Source organism: Hemiscyllium ocellatum, chromosome 31, assembly GCF_020745735.1.
Source record: "Hemiscyllium ocellatum isolate sHemOce1 chromosome 31, sHemOce1.pat.X.cur, whole genome shotgun sequence".
NCBI classification, from domain to species: Eukaryota; Metazoa; Chordata; class Chondrichthyes; order Orectolobiformes; family Hemiscylliidae; genus Hemiscyllium; species Hemiscyllium ocellatum.
Window position 1 is genome coordinate 1238503 of NC_083431.1, and position 21256 is coordinate 1259758.

The 21256-nt window shown below is 43.3% G+C and overlaps 1 protein-coding gene across 14 annotated transcripts in view; it reads left to right on the forward strand.

The window, feature by feature from the left end:
- Positions 1–21256, forward strand: part of ncor1 (nuclear receptor corepressor 1) — a 402479-nt gene that overhangs the window by 328772 nt on the left and 52451 nt on the right. For all 14 annotated transcript variants that reach the window (XM_060848164.1, XM_060848169.1, XM_060848173.1 and 11 more), the window contains 2 exons: positions 6008–6108; positions 11668–11839. In XM_060848164.1, the coding sequence (XP_060704147.1) occupies positions 6008–6108; positions 11668–11839 (273 nt within the window). The remainder of the gene's footprint in view (positions 1–6007; positions 6109–11667; positions 11840–21256) is intronic.

Genomic DNA, 21256 nt, shown 5'->3' on the forward strand with positions numbered 1-21256 from the left:
GCCATCTCGGGGGAGGGTGGCTACAGCCTGGTCTTGTCTGGCAACAGAGCCAGGAATTCCTCTCTGCAATAGGCCTAGAGTGGGTGGTGTAGTGTTGGTGAGGCAGCAGCGACAGCATGGTATGTCTGGAGCCAGGATTCCTGGTGTCATTGTAGTTGCAGCTGAACTAGGGACTTCTGGTTGTGGGGCGAGTGTGGGATCAGCATGGGACCTTGCATCGATGGTGGTGAGGTGGTGCCTAAAGAGTGGCGACTCCTATGTTGGTGGATCCGACACAGGTGGCAGCGAAGCTGTGGAGGAGAGGTGATGCCGCAGGTGTCATTGGTGAGCCAGCTCAGGACTCTGTTATATCTTATATCCTTTTGATTGTTAAACTATTCAAAACAGTGCCAGATTGTGGTGATTGTTGAAGCTTTTCACTGTATTTTATTATATTATTCTTTATAAAATGCAAGTGACAAATAAATCAGACTTTCTTTACCATCTTGGTTCTTCCTAATCCTTTGATTCTCAGTTGTGAAAGCTGGTGTTTTGTGGCTCTAAACCAAGCAACTCCAAGTGACAAATATCAATTCAGAGTGTTTGTAGATCATTCAGTGCCTCACACTTGCTCCACAATTCAGTAAGATCATTGACTACTCTATTTGTATTTTGTATTCTACATTTCCACCTCCTCCCAATCAGCTTTTGATTCCATTACCTATCAAAACATTATCTACCTTTGCCTTAAATTACTTCAACTACTTCACCCCCCTTGCCTTCTGAGGCAGAGAGCTCCAAAATCTCTCAACCATCCAAGAGAATGAACTTTTAAACTCCACCTAGTTCTGGACTTTTCCATAAATAGCAACATTGGACTGACTTTTACAAGAAATCAGCTTCATATCAGTTTGGGGATTTCATGGAGAGTTTGTCTCTATAATCCTGAGAAAGTGTTACTCACCTCATTACCTGTGCACCACACTTCTCAGGCAGCCTACTCATGCTATTTTATGCTGAGCAATGTGGAAGTACTTGCCCCTGCCATTGCCATTTTTAAAGCCCATCTGTGCACATGTCAAGCTCTGTCAGCTAACAAACAGTCCTCCACACTGTACATAATGAGTGGGGAAACCAAAAATGAGCACTTCTGAAAGCACTTCAAGTGCACATTCATAAATATATTGCTATTTTACATCCTCACCTGTCTGACAGTTATTGTATTGTAGACAGACAGGAGGCTGGAAGAACACAGCAAGCCAGGCAACTTCAGGGGGTGAAGAAGTCCATGTTTCAAGTATAACCCTTCTTCAGGACCAGATGTGGGGGTAGGAGGAGCTATAAATAATGGAGAAGGGGGGAAAGTCGCAGAATGGTGAGGTTGTGATAGGTGAACACAGGTAGTGGGTATAACCTGGTTGGTCGATGGGAGGGATAAATCCAGTTGGTAGCTTGAAGAAAGGGTCAGTCGTGCAACAGAAGGGAGGAGCAGGGCTGGAAAGGGAGCTGGGGGGTGGGTGTGTGGGAAGGTTATTCGGAATTGGAGAACCCGATGTTAAGTCCTCCAGGCGGAAAATGAGGTGTTGTTCCTCCAATTTGCAGTCTGCACAGAATCCATTTACTCAATGAACAGTTTTACCTTGACTTAGCGGTTGTTGTAATGCCCACTATAAGAGCCAGATTACATACATTACCTATGCTTTGCGTCATCCCATGTTAGGACCCAGGATGAGTGAATGGTACTCCCCTGTTACCCATTGTAGCCTAATATCTTCTCATTGTGGGACCATCACATAATGGAAAGACTTCAAATGAGTGAAAACATTCACTTTTATTCAACAACAGCAAAATCAAAGATGAAACGAGCAAAAAAGACTATTTTCTTCTCAGAACAGAGGACTGTTTTTCTTTAAAGCAAAATAAATTCATGGTCAATGATCATAGCATCATGGCCACAGCAACAATAACTAACCAATTTTTGGTAAACTAAAAACAAGAAGGGTAATATAATCAGTTGGCATTCATATCACACATAAATGATGCTTTATTATAGTCCTCCATACAGTCAGACTTGGATGACTCTGAAAATAAGGATTATGAATGCTTTATTCCAATATATGTAACACAAGCCAGGCCATCAAATACAATAAAAGATTGAGTGTGGTAGAATTACTGATGCTCACTCCCCGAAAGAAACTCCCAAACCATGCAAGATATGCAGCAGTACATGCAAGAAAACTTTGTTAAATACTTGAGATCTTAGATTTTATTTGTGAATTGTGGCCTGCAGGTGCTGCTTTTAATACTGTCTGTGATCACTTCTGCTTCACAGAGATAACTGTGATCAGTCTGTAATGACCAATGACATGGTAAAGGTTCTCTATGACCAGGATTTATATTTATAAGACGTAGGAGCAAAAGTAGACTATTCAGTCCATCGCATCTGCCCTGCATTCAGTGAGTTTATAGCTGATCTAATAATCCTCAACTTCACTTTCCTGCCTAATCCCTATAATCCTTGATTTCCTTAATTAAAAACCTGTCTATCTTGGTCTTGAATATACTTGAGCCTTGACATCCTCTACAGTAAAGAATTCCACAGATTCACTATCTTCTGAGAGGGAGAATTCCTCTTCATCTCTGTCTTAAATGTGCAGCCCCTCATTCTGAGAATATGCCCACTGGAGCCACACTGTCCTACAAGGGCAAACAATCTTTCTGAATCTATTCTGTCAAGCCCCCAAGTATCTTGTATGTTTCAATAAGATTTCCTCTCATTCTTCCAAGCTCCAATGACTACAGCCCCAACCTACACTATATTTCTTCCTAAGAAAATGCCTCTACATCCAAAATCAATCTGGACTACTTCCAATCCTTTCCTTGGATAAGGAGACCAAAAATGTTCACAATATTCCAGGTGTGATCTGACTACTACCTTGTCCAGATTTCCCTATTTAATAATCCATTACCTTCGGAACAGAGGCCAGCAGTCCATTTGTCTTGCCCACCACCTGCTGAACTAGTCTGCTAGCTTTTTGTGAATCATGTAAAAGGACCCTCAAATCTATCTGTGGTGCAGCTTTCCACAGTCTTTCCCCATTTAAATAATATTCAACTGTTCTATTTTTCCTGCCAAACTGCATAATGTTAGAGCTGAAAAAATTTGGTATAGCAATAATGTCACTGCACTAATACTCTAGAACCCTGGGCTAATGTTCAAAGAACATAAGTTCGATTTCATCTATATCTGAATTATATAAAAATTTAGAATAAGTAGTGACCGTGTAGCTGTTGTTAATTATAAAAACCTATTTGGTTCACTCATGCCCTTTAGGGACGGAAATCTGTCGTTCTTATCTGGTCTGGCCTATTGATGACCCTCTGCAATTTGGGTGGCTCGTAATTACCTTCCTGACAGTAAGGAATGGGAAATAAATACTGGCCTAGCCATTGAGGCCCACATCCCATAAACAAATTTTTAAAATCCCACATTATATTCTATTTTCCAAGTTTTTCCAATTCGCTTAATCTGTCTGTATCTCATTGTAGACTCTTTGTGTCATCCTCATTACTTGCCTTTGCATCTATTTTTGTGTCATCCACAAACTTGGTAGTATGTTCACTTCCTTATTCCAATCATTAGTATGTATTGTAAGTATTTGTGGCCTCAGCACTGACCCCTTTGCTAGTCATTGGTTGCCATCCTGAAAATGCAACCCTTGTCTCAACTGTGGCTTCTTGTCATCAGTCATTTCTCAATCCATACTCATGTATTACTTTTAGCCTAATATGTGCCACCTTAACATATGCCTTCTGAAAATGCAAATACATTGCATCCACTGCTTTCCCTACCTCTATCGTGCATGTTACCTTCTCAAAGAATTCTAATAAGTTTGTCAAGCATGATTTCCAGGTTGTGTAGCCGTGTAGACTCTGCTTAATTATGTATTTTTCAATGCTGTGTTGTTACCACCCTTTATAAGAGATTCTGACATCTTACCGATCACAGCTGTAAAGCTAACTGGCCAATAATTACCTATTTTAGTCTGCACCCATTTCGAAAAAGATGTGTTACTTGGATGTTTTCTAATTCTCTGAGACTTTTGCTAAATCTAAGGTTTCCTAGATGATTACTACCAGTGCCCTTGCAATTTCTGTAGTTGCTTACTCATAAGGTCTAGGATGCTACCCATCAGGTCCAGGGCACGTTATCAGCCTTTAGCCCCAATAGTATTTGTAATACTTTTCTCTAGTGAGAATGATTATGGTTTTTTTCCTCTCCCCTTTTGCCCCTTTATTATTTAGTAGTTTTAAAATGTTAATATCCTCTTCTGTGAAGGTTGATGCAAAATATTTATTGAACATTTCTCCCATTTACTGGGCCCCATTATTATTTTCTCAGCCTCATTTCCAAAAGCTTTGTGTTGACTTTAACCACTCGTTTTTTTTTTCCTATTTAGCTAGTTAAAGAAGCTCTAGCTGTCCACTTTTATATTGCTGGCTAGTTTGCTATCCGTTTATTTTCTCCCATTTTTTGTCACTTTTTAAAAATTTCCCAATTTTCTGGTTTACTCCCAATCTTTGCTGCATTTTTGTTTTATTTTCTTTCAATTTGACATGCACCTTAACTTCCTTGGTTCCCCATGTTTGGTTTACAACTTCCTGGAATTCTTTCTTGCTGGGTATATCTTTGTTGTGAGTCATAAACAATTATCTTAAATGTATGCCACTGTTCCTTAACTATCTTGCCAGCTAAATTCCTTTCCCAGTCCACTCCAGCCAACTGAGCCCTCATGTCTATGTGATTGCCCTTATTTAAATTTAGCACAATTGTTTCTATCCAAAATTTCTCATTGTCAACCTGAATGCGTAATTGTACCGTGTTAAGGTCATTGTTCCCGAGAGGATCTTTTATTCTGACACTATTTATTAAGCCTGTTCATTACGCATTACAAGATCTAAAGTAGCCTAAACCTGGTTGGATCCACAACATATTGTTCTCTAAAACTGAACTGAATGCACTACAAATTCTTCATAATGGCCAACCCACTATCACACTATCCAGTGCTACTAGATTTGTACTACTTGCATTGGAGGCATGTAGATCACTCCCACTAGTGACTTCTTTTTCCTACTCTTCTTCTTCTCAACCTAAATTGATGCTACGTTCTGATTTCCAAAAGCAAGGTAATTGTTAACTCTTCAATTGCAACTTAATTTAGGAATTAAGTGATCCATGCCTTTACCGAGCTTATTATTCTTGAATGTCATCCACCACTTAATATTCCAAACTCAATCCTTGTAATCCTGCAGCAATACCTCCATAATAGCTGTTGGATCATATTTTTTCACTTCAGTATGTGCTGTCAGAAGATTTGCTTTGTTATGAATGCTACAGTCATTTAAGTACACAGCTTTTAGATTCATTTTTTGTTATCTAGAGCATTTACTCTTCACTGGTGGTATATTCTTAGTTTTGTTTTTGTCAATCCCTTTCTGCCATTCTCTGACCTTTTTTATTTTTCACATTAGAATTTTTCTCTCCTGCCTCAACTGTGTTCCTTAATTTCTTACATTTATCCACATTTGACCTTCCAGTGCCAGTTTGCTCAGGTAGTAATCTAGAGTTTATTACCTATGAGGTTGTGCTTTCTTATTTCAGCTCTTAACTATACTGTCTCAGGCAGAATCTCTTTCTGAGCTGTACCTACTTTGTTAGTACCAAGGTGAACCATTACCAATGCATCCTCCCCTTCCCACTGTTATATGGAATTAAACACATCAACTGTAGTGTACAACTTGTACTATAAGTCCTGTGATTCGGTGATTTTTAAATATAGTTGTATTCACCAGAGAGACAGGCAGAAAACCCAGCAAGTAAATCACAAATGTTAAATTTTTCATTGTTTTTCTCTTAGGTTCTAAACAAAGCATTTTGTTGCTTTGATCACCTTTACTGGAACTACACATTCATGTGATGCAGTAATTGGTGAGGAGAACCTGATGTTGTTAACTGCTCTTCACACAGGTGGTCCGATGGCAAACATCCAGGAAGCAAGTCTAACACGAAGCAGCCCAGCAGGCAAGGTTTCTGCGGAACCACCTTCTTATCGAGGTTCCATCACTCAGGTATTTACATGTAACACACTCATATCCACTTCACTTGTTACAGTGGTCAGTGTATTGTGTGGATAGCATATACTCCAGTTTGTACACTGAAGTCTGAGCACATTCTTGTGCCTGTACGGTCAGATTTCCCTGTTTCCCTTACTGGGTTTTCATGTTTTTTCTTTATGGTGAACCTGCTACAAATATTGAGATTGCTCTGTGAGTATTAGTGCTCTTCATGGCATTCCCTGTGAGTGTCAGCAGTTTCCCAGGATCCCCCAGTGAGAGTATCAGTACTTAACCCAAGGAATCATTCTTAGCTGCTCAGATTTTTTCTTTATATAGAAACTAAAATATAATACTTTGCTCAGTCAGCAGAGAGACCTGGTGTCTGGTATGTGAGTCACCTGACATTGGTACGCAGGGTACAGTCAGTGATTAGGAAAATAAATGGAAGGTTGACATTTATTGCAGGTGGAATTGAATGTAAAAACAATGAAAAACCGAGTTATTGCAGCAGCTGTTAAAGGCACTGTGGGACCATGTCCTAAGTGCTATGTACAGTTTTGGTTTCCTTATTTGGAAAATTGTGTAATTGTGTTAGAACCCATCCAGAGAAGCTTCATGAGGCTTGTTTTTGGGCTGGAGGATTTATTTTATTGGAATTTTGAAGACTTGAACATAGAACAGTACAGCACAATACAGGCCCTTTGGCTGTTGATGTTGTGTCAACCTTCTGTCGAACTAACCTGGATGTAGGTTTGCTCGCTGAGCTGGAAGCTTCAGTTTCATCACCATATTAGGTAACATCTTCGGTGAGCCTCAGGATGAAGCACTGCTGGTGTTTCCTGCTTTCTGTTTATATATGTTTGGGTTTCCTTAGGTAGACGTCATTTCCTATTCTTTTTCTCAGGGGGCGGTAAATGGGATCCAAATCAATGTGTTTGGTGATAGAGTTCTGGTTGGAATACAATGCTTCTAGGAATTCTCGTGCATATCTCTGTTTGGCTTGTCCTAGGATGGATGTGTTGTCCCAAGCGTGTATAAATAGAAAGCAAGAAACAGCAGCAGTGCTTCATCCGGGGTCTCACTGAAGATGTTACCAAAATGGTGACAAAATGTCTGAAAATGAATCTTCCAGCTCAGCGAGCAGACCTACATCCAGACCCTCAGCATGAGCTACAAATCTTCTCAAGACATCTAACTAACCTACATACCCTTCATTTTACTATCATTCTTGTGCTTATCCAAGAGTCATTGAAATGTCCCTAATGTATCTGACTCTACTACCACCGTTGGCAGTGTATTACATGCATCCATCACTCTGTGTAAAGAACCTACCTCTGACATCTTCCCTAAACCTTCCTCCAATCACCTTAAAATGATGCCCCCTTGTGATAACCATTTCTATCCTGCGAAAAAGTCTCTGACTGTTCATTCTATCTCTGCTTCTCTACACTTCTATCAAATCGCTCTCACCCTTCTTTGCTCCAGTGAGAAAAGCCTTCGTTCCCTCAACCTTTCTTCATAAGACATGCCCTCCTGTCCAGGCAGCATCCTGGTAAATCCTCTCTGCACCGTCTCTAAAGGTTCAGCATCCTTCCTATAATGAGGCAACCCAAACTAAACACAATATCCCAAGTGTGGTCTAACAAGGACTGTGTAGAGCTGCAGCATAACCTCATAGCTCTTAAATTCAATTCCTCCTGCTAATGAAAGCCAACGCACCATACACCACCTTAACAACCCTATGAACTTGGGTGGCAACTTTGAGGGATCGATGGACATGGACCCCAAGATCCTTCTGTTCCTCCACACTGCCAGAAATCATGGCTTTAACCCTGTATTCTGTATTCAAATTTGATCTTCCAAAATGAGTGGCTTAACACTTTTCCAGGTTGAAATCCATTTGTCACTTACCAGCACAGTTCAGCATCCTGTCAATGTCCTGTTGCAATTTACAATATCCAGCCACACTGTCCAATGTTCCTCCAACCTTTGTTATCAGCAAACTTGCTAACCCACCCGCCGCACCAACCAGTACCCTTCCACTGACACCCTCCTTCGACTGACTGAACTGGTCCTCACCCTGAATAACTTCTCTTTTCAATCCTCCCACTTCCTCCAAACTAAAGGAGTTGCCATGGGCACCCGCATGGGCCCCAGCTATGCCTGTCTCTTCGTAGGATATGTGAAACAGTCCATCTTCCGCAACTACACTGGCACCACCCCCCACCTTTTCCTCCGCTACATCGATGACTGTATCGGCGCTGCCTCGTGCTCCCACGAGGAGGTTGAACAATTCATCAACTTTACCAACACCTTCCATCCCGACCTCAAATTCACCTGGACTGTCTCAGACTCCTCCCTCCCCTTCCTAGACCTTTCCATTTCTATCTCGGGCGACCGACTCAACACAGACATCTACTATAAACCGACTGACTCCCACAGCTACCTGGACTACACCACCTCCCACCCTGCCCCCTGTAAAAACGCCATCCCATATTCCCAATTCCTTCATCTCCGCTGCATCTGCTCCAAGGAGGACCAGTTCCAATACCGTACAGCCCAGATGGCCTCCTTCTTCAAGGACCGCAGATTCCCCCCAGACGTGATCGACGATGCCCTCCACCGCATCTCCTCCACTTCCCGCTCCTCCGCCCTTGAGCCCCGCTCCTCCAACCACCACCAAGACAGAACCCCACTGGTTCTCACCTACCACCCCACCAACCTCCTTATACAGCGTATCATCCGCCTTCATTTCCGCCACCTCCAAACGGACCCCACCACCAGGGATATATTTCCCTCCTCTCCCCTATCAGCGTTCCGCAAAGACCACTCCCTTCGTGACTCCCTCGTCAGGTCCACACCCCCCACCAACCCAACCTCCACTCCCGGCACCTTCCCCTGCAACCGCAGGAAATGTAAAACTTGCGCCCACACCACCTCCCTTCTCTCCAAGGCCCCAAGGGATCCTTCCATATCCGCCACAAATTCACCTGCACCTCCACACACATCATCTATTGCATCCACTGCACCCGATGTGGCCTCCTCTATATTGGGGAGATGGGCCGCCTACTTGCGGAACGCTTCAGGGAACACCTCTGGGACGCCCGGACCAACCAACCCAACCACCCCGTGGCTCAACACTTTAACTCTCCCTCCCACTCTACCGAGGACATGCAGGTCCTTGGACTCCTCCATCGGCAGAACATAACAACACGACGGTTGGAGGAAGAGCGCCTCATCTTCCGCCTGGGAACCCTCCAACCACAAGAAATGAACTCAGATTTCTCCAGTTTCCTCATTTCCCCTCCCCCCACCTTGTCTCAGTCGGTTCCCTCAACTCAGCACTGCCCTCCTAACCTGCAATCTTCTTCCTGACCTCTCCGCCCCCACCCCACTCTGGCCTATCACCCTCACCTTGACCTCCTTCCACCTATCACATCTCCATCGCCCCTCCCCCAAGTCCCTCCTCCCTACCTTTTATCTGAGCCTGCCTGGCACACTCTCCTCATTCCTGATGAAGGGCCCTGGCCCGAAACGTCGAATTTCCTGTTCCTTGGATGCTGCCTGACCTGCTGTGCTTTAACCAGCAACACATTTTCATCTCTGTATTCCTAGCCTCACTCGCTCGTGGCTCCGGTAGCAATCCTGAGATTACTATACTCTGCTTGTTCTGCCTTTTAGCTTCCAACTTAACTCTCTATATTCACTTTTCAGGTCCTCATCCCTTTTCCGAGCTTTGTCATTGGTACCAATGCGTGCCACGACTTCTGGTTGCTCTCCCTCCCCCTTAAGAATCCTGTAGACTCGATTTGAGACGTCCTTGACACTGGCACCCAGGAGGAAAAATACCATCTAGGAATCTCATTCGCAACCATGGAATCTCCTGTCTGTTTCTCTCTCCAGTGAATCTCCTATCACTATCGCCGTCCTATTCTCTGCCCTTCCTTCTGAGCCACAGAGTCAGTGCCAGAGACCTGGCCACTGAGGCTTTCCCCTGGTAGGTCGTCCTACCAACAGTATCTAAAACAGTATACTTATTGTGAGGGGGCCGACCACTGGGTGTGTCTGCGCTGTCTGCCTATTTCCTTTCCCTCTCCTGACGGTCACCCTGTTGCTTTTATTCTATGACATAGGTCTGACTGCCTCTGTGTAGCTCCTCTCTATCATCCCCTCAACCTCCCGAATGATCGGAAGTTCATCTAGCTCCAGTTCCGTAATGCAGTTTGTGAAGAGCTGGAGTCGGGTACACTTCTCACATCAGGGACATTAATGGTGACCCTTACCTCCCACATCCTGAAAGTGGAGCATGCAACTGCCCTAGCCTTCATCCCCTCTGCACAGAGTCTTTTGTTTTGGTTAGAGGAGGTGGAAGGCTGGGAGACACTGCATGACCTTTCTTGAGTTTAGCCAGCAGTTCCCGTATCCACATCCACTCCTGTTGAGCCTTCCCAGCAGCCCCTGGTCTGTGCTCTCACCACTCCTGCTACTGTGTTTTATTCAAACAATCCCAGACAGCGCTGGATAGGCAATTCCTTTGCACAGAAGATTGTGGAGACTGAGTCATTGAATTGATCCAAGGCTCAATTAGGTAGATTTTGTTGGAAAAGGGTTTAAGAGAGAGAAAGAGAAATTGAAACCACAACCAGATCAGTGATAACCTTCCTGAATATTGTAGCAGGCTGAAAGGGCAGAATGGAGAAAGTGAGGACTGCAGATGCTGGAGATCAGAGCTTAAAAATGTGTTGCTGGAAAAGCACAGCAGGTCAGGCAGCATCAAAGGAGCAGGAGAATCGACGTTTCGGGCATGAGCCCTTCTTCAGGAATGAGGAGGGTGTGCCAAGCAGGCTAAGATAAAAGGTAGAGAGGAGGGACTTGGGAGAGGGGCGTCGGGAATGCGATAGGTGGAAGGAGGTTAAGGTGAGGGTGATAGGGCGGAGAGGTCGGGAAGAAGATTGCAGGTCAAGAAGGCGGTGCTGAGTCTGAGGGTTAAGACTAAGAAAAGGTGGGGTGAGGGGAAATGAGGGAAGGGCAGAACTTCCTAACAAAAACAGAAAACAAAAGTTGTGATTGTGAGCTTGTGCCTTAAACACACTGACAGATATCCAGTGAGTGAATATTGAGATCAAATTTAGTCATCCGTAAATCTGAGATAGGGCATTGGGAATATATATATGGCAATTATCTAAAGCGGCGCCACACAAAAAAGTGAGGATATAGTTTCTGTCCAAATCCAATCTTGACAAATATCTACACGCCAAAATTCTACGTTCATGATTGGATTTATTGATAGAAGATGAGAACTGCAGGGATGGAAATCCTGTTCCCCTCCCAATGGGATCTTTAGTGTGTAGTGTGATCAGCAAACCATATCTTGAATTTCTCTGCCTTCCTGGAAAATGATTTGAAAATGCTCTCTGTTCACCCTAATAAAACTCACTCAGGATCAGCAGAGCCTGTGGGAGCAAAGCTTCAAAATTCAACTGAAACCCTGAACCACTGTAAAGAACTGTTGATTAAGAGTAAAGAGAAAGAAAATTTAAGAATAAAACAAATATGTATTTTTGTTTGCAGGGTACTCCAGGCTTGTCACAACAGGGCATTGCGGCAGACACGTTGTTGAAAGGCGCAATCAGCAAATTGGCCGCTGAGGAATCGGGCAGCCCTGAGCAATCAAGGGAAGAGGCGATATCAAAGGGCCATGTCATCTATGAAAGTAGTAGCGGCCATATCCTCTCATATGATAGTAAGTTCACTATTTCTTAATTCCTCATCATGGTATTCTGTGCTAGTATTTCTAAACTGTCCTTCACACTCCTCTTCCACATTCTTTTCATTTGAAGGGACATTCTTTGGGTGCACATGAAATTTTAAGTTGGCAAAAAATGGTTGGATGTGAAGTATCAAAATAGCAAACAGGTCTAGCAGATCTTGGTGAGAGAAGACTTTTCAGAAGAAGAAGCAGAAGGAACCGTTTGGGCAACAGGAGACTGAGAGTAGTTGTAGAATGGAGTTTCTCAAAATGGAGACCTGTGACCAGTGTCCCGCAGGGACCACTGCTGTTTGTGGTATAGATAAGTGATCTGAAGGAAGGTATGGTCGTCTGATTAGCAAATTTGCAAATGACACGAAGATTGGTGGAGCAGCCAGATGGTGAAGGGGACTGTCAGAGAACGCAGCAGAATATAGAAAGGTTGGAGAGTTGGGCAGAGAAATGACAGATGGAGTTCAATCTGGGCAAATGCGAGGTGATACAATTTGGAAGATCCAATTCAAGAGTGAACTATGCAGTAAATGGAAATGTCCTGGGGAAAATTGATGTACAGAGAGACCTGGGTGTTCAGGTCCTTTGTACCTTGAAGGTGGCAATGCAAGTCAATTAAGTGGTCAAGAAGACATACAGCATGTTTCCTTCATCAGACAGGATACTGAGTATAAGAGTTGGTAGCTCATGTTACAGTTGTATAGGACTTTGGTTTGGCCACATTTGGAGTACTGCAAACATACAGTTCTGGTCACCACATTACCAAAACGATATGGATGCTTTAGAGAGGGTGCAGAGGAGGTTCACTAGGATGTTGCCTAGTATAGAGGGTGCTAGGTTGAGTAGATTAGTATTATTTTCATTAGAAAGACTAAGGTTGAGGTCAACAAAATCATGAGAGTTATAGACAGGGTGGATAGCAAGAAGCTTTCCCCCAGAGTGGGGGGCTCAATTACAAGGGGTCACGAGTTCAAAGTGAGAGAGGAAATGTTTAGGGGAGGTATGCGTGGAAAGTTCTTTACTCAGAGAATAGTGGAAACACATTACCAGCAGAGGTAATTTAAGATGTATCTAAATAGATGCATGAAAGGGCAGGGAGCAGAGGGATACAAATCCTTAGGAAATAGACAGCAGGTCTGGATTGGCATAGGCTTGGAGGGCCAAAGGGCCTGTTCCTATGCTGTAATTTTCTTGGTTCTTTAAAGATGAAATATGAAAATTAATTCTGTTTTTCTCTCTCTATTAAGGCTACCAAATTCAAATTTCTAGAACTTTGTTTTATTTTAGATTTCCAACATCTGCAATATTTTGCTTTTGGATGTAAAGTATCCAGATTCTGCAATGTTCTGGTGTACTGGGGAGAAACGAAAACAGCTCTAATGCTCCCTGCACTGGGCTATGGAAAGAAACATTTTTAATATGTGAGATTGTAGTGCATGAAGGAGGAATAATTGAAAGTATTGATAATTAACATGATCTAGCCCATTCCTAACATCTGTAAACTAATCTTACCTAGGATAGCAGTATGGGAGAAAGTGAGGATCGCAGATGCTGAAGAGTCAGAGTCGAAAAATGTGGTGCTGAAAAAGCACAGCAGGTTAGGCAGCATCTGAGGAGTAGGATAGTTGACGTTTCAGGCATAAGCCCTTCATCAGGAATGTCGAGGTGGGAGCAAAAGGGGGCTAAGAAATAAATAGCAGGTGATGCTGGGGGGGGAAGAGAGCTGAGAAGGCGATTGGTGAAAGCAGTTGGTGGGGGGGGAGATGTTTATGATAGATTTGTGGGAAGGGTAGAGCAGATAGGTGGAAAGGAAGTCAAACAGGTCGGAAAGGGCAAGAGGGAGTTATGGATCTGAAATGAGGTGGGGGGAGAGGAGATTTGGAAGCAAGTGAAGTCAACGTTGATGCTGTGTGGTTGAAGGGTCCCAAGACGGAAGATGAGGTGTTCTTCCTGCAGTCGTCAGGTGGCTTCGATTTGGCGGTGGAGAAAGCCAAGGAATTGCATGTCCTTGGTGGAACGGGAGTTCAAGTGGTCGGTCACAGGGTGGTGGTGTGTGTCCCCCAGAGATGTTCCCTGAAACGCTCTGCGAGTTGGCATTCTGTCTCTCCGATGTAGAGGAGATCACATTGTGAGCAACAGACGCAGTTGATGAGGTGTGTGGATGTGCAGGAAAATCTGTTGGATGTGAAAGATGTTATGCTTCGTAATTTTGGTGAGTTGGGAAGTACAGCCATAGTTTCTTCTCTTAATCGTTGCCTAGTTGGACTACCTGTAAGTTCCCACATAAAGAGATTGGATAAAGGATAGAATTGGGTTGGCTGTACCCCAATACAAAAAATAATTGATTAAGTTTCCTTTTCTAGACTTGACACATGAGAGTCATGTGAGCCAGAATCATGCCAGAATCATATCTAACAGTGGAGCAGACTCGAGTGGCTGAACTGCCTACTCCTCTTTGAAGTTCTTACCATATGTACTGGAGTAATAATTGATCTCATGTAAAAGTCAATCCCCTATTTTTGACCATATAACCTGGAATTTTCGATATAACTTGCGTAAAGTCAACTCTAATTCTTCACAGATAATAGATCAATGTTTATGGGTCAGTATGTCGGCCATCACGTCCCGTTCCAGCTTTCCAGTCAGCCAGATGTTCCGCTCTGTTGCGTATTGCTCTGGGTTTTCAGAATTACCATAATTCTTTTTTTTCTTTACTCATTTAGAGATCAATTGAGCTTCTGCTAATGATATGATTTGAATTTTGACCGGCATGAATTTCAGCCCCTCAAAAGTAGGAGCCATATAATAGTCAACCCCATAAATTTAACCTTAAAAAGTAGTCAAAAAAATTGACTATACCATATATGCTTGAGTAATAGTCAAATTTGAAGATGCAAGTAGTGGGTATGGTGTCATAAGTTCAATAGGCCAAGGCTCCTTGAAAGAGCAGGTATGAATAAGTTAGAAACCAGGTTTTAAAAGCAAATGGAAATTTCTATAAATGGGGTAATTAGATTAAAATATTGAAGATATTAGTGATGTACATACATGTACCGAAGGTGGGGGATGTTAGTGTGGTCGTAGTATCACTCCACAAAGAATGCAACGGCTCAGATTAATGCTGTCTGAACATGGATTCAGTTCCCACTGTGTCAGCTATGGAATTTCAATTCAAATAATTAATCTGGAATTGAAAGTTAGTCTCCGTAATGGTGATAGTGCAATTGTCAAATTCATCAAAAACACATAATTCACTTCTGTCTTAGAAGGAAAGCAATCAGCTATCCTTATTTGGTCTGGATTACCTCCATCCCACATCCGCAACAATATGATGGACTCTGAAGTGGTCCATCACAACTTCCCTGTGAAGTGATTTAGCAAGTCACTAAGGTTCAAGGACAATTAGGAATGGGCAACAAATGCAGGTTTTGCCAGCAACACCAACAATCTATGAAAGAATAAATTTAATAGAAACTACTCTCAGACAACTTTACACAATACAGATCTGGTTGGCGGGGTGGGGGAAGGTTAAGGAGAAATTGTCAGTTGTAGTGGCACCAGTGAAGTGCATAGACAGTAGAAGAGAATGAGAAAAGACTCTGATTTTGGGATGCATGGTCAGGTGTAAATTATGAAAAGAGTCATGGATCGTTAAATACCAAATGATACTTTGCAAGACTTCTGGGAATTTTAGCCTATCGTGCATTTGTTTGACTCTTTGATCCAAAATAATATTTTGCCACACCATTGAAACATGCCCATTTTGTCTATTTCAACATCTACTGCACCACCATGATACATTTCATGGAATGTTACCACCTTATGTGGGGACTGATCTAATATCTCGTGTAAGTTTTAATGGCCAGACCAGTGTTATGCTCCTCTTGCTCAGTGTGAGAGGCCAGGGACGCGACTGATATTCCTGACTCCTTCATGTGCAGAAAGTGTGTCTGGCGGCAGCTCTTGTCATGATCGCTCTGGAGCTGTAGATGAACTCATTTTGGATCTTGCGTGATGCTAAAGAGGTTGTGGATAGCACATTTAGCGAACTGGTCACACCACAGATTAGGATTGCTGAGGGAGAAAGGGAATGGATGACCAAAAGGCAGGGAGAGCAGAAAGTGGTCATTTCCCTCCAAAACAGGTATACTGTTTTGGATACACCTGGGGAAGATGGCTCACCAGGGGAAGCCATCAGCAGCCAAGTTCATGGCATCATGGCTGGCTCTGCTGTACAGAAGGACAGGAAAAAGAGTGGATTCAATTGTCAGGGACTTAAATGGTTCTGTGGTCGAAAACGAGAATTCCGAGTGGTATGTTTCCTCCAAGGTGCATGGGTCAGGGATTTCTCAGATCGGCTACAGAACATTCTGACGGGGGAGGGTGAATAGCCAGCTGTGTGGTGCATATAGACACTAACGATACTGGTTTTTAAAAAAAAGCATGAGGTCTGACGAGCAGAATTTAGGAAATTAGGAGCCAAGTTAAAAAGTAGGACTCAGAAGTAGTAATCTCAGGATTGCTATCAGTGCCACATGCTCGTCAGAGTAGAAATGCAAGAATCAGCAAGATGAATGTATGGCTTGAAAGATGATGCAGGAAGGAGGGGTTCAGATTTTTGGGACATTGGGACCAGTTTTGGGGAGATGGGACTATTACAAATTGGACAGTCTACACCTGGGCCAGACTGGAACCGATGTCCTAGGGGCTGCTTTTGCTAGCGCTGTTGGGGAGGGTTGAAACTAATGTGGCAAGAATTTGGGAGCCAAATGAGGAGGTTAGTGGACAGTAAGAAGGTAGTAACTAAAGCCAATAAAGAACTAGATCATGAAGTCAGCGTGACTAAGGGCAAGAGTAGGCAGGGAGCAAATGATGAATGCAAACGGACAGGTGGGCTGAGGTCCATTTGTTTTAATGCGAGAAGTAAGTAAGGCAGAAGATCCTAGGGTTTGGATTGTACCTGGGAGTATGATGTTAATGCTCTTACTGACACTTGGTTGAGGGAAGGGCAAGATTGGCAATTAAATATCCCAGAATATAGATCCCTCAGGTGGAATAGAGAGGGAGGTAAAAAGAGTGGAGAAGTTGCCTTACTGGTCAGAGAAGATGTCACAGTTGTGGCAAAGCAGGGCACCATGGAGGACTATAACAGTGAAGCAATATGGGCAGAGCTCAAAAATAGGAAGGATGCAGGAGCAATATTCAGGTTGTACTACAGACCTCCCAACAAGTGAGCATGAGGTAAAGGTACAAATATGTAAACAGATTATGGAAAGATGTAGGAGCAACACAGGTGGTGGTGATGGGAGATTTTATTTTTCCTAACATTGACTGGGATTCACTTAGTGTTAGAGGTCTTGATGGAGCAGCATTTGCAAGGAGCATCCAGGAGGGTTCTCTAGAGCAGTATGTGAATAGTCCCACTCGGGAAGGGGCAGTACTAGACCTGGTGTTGGGGAATTGGTCGGGCAGGTGATTGGTGTTTCAGTAGGGGATTACTTTGGGAATAGTGGCCACAATTCCCTAAGTTTTAGAATTCTCTTGGACAAAGACAAGAGTGGTCCTAAAGGAAGAGTACTAAATTGAAGGAAGGCCAACTATACCAAAATTTGGCAGGAGCTGGTGAATGTGGATTGGGAGCAGCTGTTTGAGGGTATATCAACATTTGATGTGTGGGAGGCTTTTAAAACTAGGTTGATGAAAGTGCAGGACAGACCTATCACTGTGAAAATGAGGGATAGAAATGGCACCATTAGGGAACCATGGATGACAGGTGAAATTGTGAGTAAAAAGTGAGGTCTGCAGATGCTGGAGGTCAGAGCTAAAAATGTGTTGCTGGTTAAAGCACAGCAGGTCAGGCAGCATCCAAGGAACAGGAAATTCGACGTTTCGGTCCTGATGAAGGGCTCTGGCCCGAAACGCCAAATTTCCTGTTCCTTGGATGCTGCCTGACCTGCTGTGCTTTAACCAGCAACGCATTTTCAGCAGGTGAAATTGTGAGACTAGCTAAGAGGAAAAAGGAAGCATGCGTAAGGTCTAGGTGACTGAAAACGGGCGAAGCTTTGGAACAGTATGGAGAAAGTAAAACAAATCTGAAACAAGGAATTAAAAGGGTTCAAAAGGGTCATGAAATATCTTGCAAACATATTAAGAAAAATCCCAAAGCCTTTTATTCGTGTACAAGGAGTAAGAAGGTAGCTAGAAAAAGGGTTGGCCCACTCGAGGACAAAGGAGAGAAGTTGTGCATGGAGTCAGAGAAAATAGGTGAGATTCTTAATGAGTACTTTGCGTCAGTATTCACTGAGGAGAGGGACATGATGGTAGTTGAGTTTAGGGAATAAGGAAGGAGGAAATGGTGTGTATTCTAAAAGACATTAAGGTGGTCAAGTCCCCAGGTCCAGATGGGATCTATTCCCCCAGGTTGCTGAGGGAAGTGAGAGAGGAAATAGCTGGGGCCTTACAGATATCCTTGAACACAGGAAGTCCTGGGGGACTGGAGAATTGCTAATGTTGACAGCCTTAAAGAAAGGGACAGGGATAACCCAGGTAATTATAGACCAGTGAGCCTGATGTCAGCGATAGTAGGTATGCTGCTGGAGAAATACTGAGGGATAGGATCCATTTACATTTGGAAGAAAATGGGTTTGTCAGTGACAGCATCGTTTTTTTGCAGGGAAGGTCATGTCTTACCATCTGAGTGGAATTCTTTGAGGAAGTGACAAAGTTTATTGATGAGGGAAGGGAGTTTCTCAAAATGGAGAACTGTGACCGGTGGTGTTCCACAGGGATCCATACTGGGACTACTGTAGTTTGTGGTACACATAAATGATATGGATTAACAACTGGTCTGACTAACAAGTTTGCAGATGACACTAAGATTGGTGGTGTAGCCAGAAAGTGAAGGTGACGATCAGAGAATGCAGCAGAGTGTAGATAGATTGGAGAGTTGGGCGGAGAAATGGCAGATGGAGTTCAATCTGAGCAAGTGCGAGGTGATTCATTTTGGAAGATCCAATTCAAGAGCAAACTATACAGTAAATGGAAATGTCCTGGGGAAAATTGATGTACAGAGAGATTTGGATGTGATTGTAAGAGGTAAGGTTAGTAAATTTGCAGCTGACACCAAAATTGGAGGTGTAGTGGACAGCGAAGACCTTTATCTTCGAGCTCAACAGGATCTTGATCAGGTGTGCCAATGGGCTGAGAAGTGGCAGATGGAATTTAATTTAGATAAATGTGAGGCGCTGCATTTTGGGAAAGCAAATCTTAGCAGGACTTATACACTTAATGGTAAGGTTCGAGGGAGTGTTGCTGAACAAGGAGATCTTGGAGTGCAGGCTCATAGCTCTTGAAAATGGAGGATAGTGAAGAAGGCTGCACTCATTCCTGATGAAGGGCTTTTGCCCAAAACGTAGATTTTCCTGCTCCTTGGATGCTGCCTGACCTGCTGTGTTTTTCCAGCACCACTGTAATCTTGACTCTAATCTGCAGCACCCACTTCCGCCTCGTGTAGAAGGCATTTGGTTTGCTTTGCTTTATTGCTCAGAGTATTGATTGCAGGAGTTGGGAGGTCATGTTGTGGCTGTACAGAACATTGGTGAGGCTACTTTTGGAATATTGCGTACAATTCCGATCTCCTTCCTATTGGAAGGATGTTGTGAAACTTGAAAGGGTTCAGAAAAGATTTACAAAAATGTTGCCAGGGTTGGAGGATTTGAGCTATGGGGAGAGGTTGAATAGGCTGGGGCTGTTTTTCCCTGGAGCTTAAGAAGCTGAGGGGTGACCTTATATAGGTTTATAAAATCATGAGGGGCATGGATAGGATAAATAGACAAAGTCTTTTCCCTGGGGTGGGGGAAGTCCAGAGCTAGAGGGCATAGATTTAGGGTGAGAGAGAAAAGATATAAAAGAGACCTAAAGGGCAAGTTTTTTTACACATGGGGTGATGCGTGTATGGAATGAGCTGCCAGAGGAAGTGGTGGAGGCTGGTACAATTGCAATATTTAAAAGGCATCTGGATGGGTATATGAATAAGAAGAGTTTGAAGGGATTTGGGTCAGGTGATGGCAGGTGGGACAAGATTGGATTGGGTTATCTGGTCAGCATGGGCGAGTTGGACTGAAGAGTCTCTTTCCATGCTGTACATCTCTATGAGAGCGATCTGGGTGTTCAGGTCCATTGCACCCTAAAAGTGTCAATGCAAGTCAATAGAGTGGTCAAGAAGGCATATGGCATGCTTTCCTTCGTCAAACAGAGTATTGAGTACAAGGGTTGGCACTCATGTTACAGTTGTATATGACTTTGGTTTGGCCACATTTGGAAAATTGTGTACAGTTCTGGTTGCCACATTACCAAAAGGATGTGGATGCTTTGGAGAGGGTGCAGAGGAGGTTCACCAGGATGTTGCCTGGTATGGAGGGCGCGAGGTTGAGTAGATTTGGATTATTTTCATTTTAACAACAGGGTTGGGGGGGACCTGATTAAGGTCTACAAAATCATGAGAGGTATAGACAGGGTGGATAGCAAGAAGCTTTTCCCCAGATTGGGGGACTCAATTACTAGGGGTCATGAGTTCAAAGTGAGAGGGGAAAAGTTTAAAGGAGATATGCGTGGCAAGTTCTCTACGCAGAGGGTAGTGGGTGCCTGAAACACATTGCCAGCGGGAGGTGGTAGAGGGCAGGCATGATAACTTCATTTGAGATGTATCGAGACAGAAATATGAATGGGTAGGGAGCAGTGGGATACAGATCCTTGGAAAATAGGCAACAGGTTTAGATAAAAGATCTGGATTGATGCAGGCTTGGAGAGCCGAAGAGCCTGTTCCTTTGCTGTAATTTCCTTTGCTCTTTTGTTCTTTGTTTCAATTTAATAACAATATACTTGTCAATCAGGTGGCACGTTTTTCTCATGCAGCATAAATGATTGTTCCCTGTGAAATTTTGAGTTCTTGCATCTGTCCCAATAAATGCAAGGTGAAATGGTACAGCATTTCTTTTGTAAGCAGTGTTCAACTTTTGTATCGCCAAGCAACCATAAATAGCAGCAGTTTTGCAAACTTACTAAACAGGCTAGCTGCATTCTTCTCTAAGTCATTGATATACATTACAAGCAGCAGGGTTTCCAGTGTGATTCCTGCAGAATATCATTGGTTATATTTCCAGTCAAAAAAACTACCCACCACTACTCTCTGTCTGTCTTGACTATGCCAGCTCTGTATGCACCTTACCAGCTCATTGTGGAACCCAGGTTACTTCAGTTTTTGAATCAGCCTGCTATGAGGGATGTTGTCAAAGGTTTTGCTAAAGTCCATGTGACCAGTGTCTATCAGCCTACCCTCATCAATCACCATTGTTACTTCCTCAAAATCTCAATCAATTTTGAGACACAAAACCATCCCCA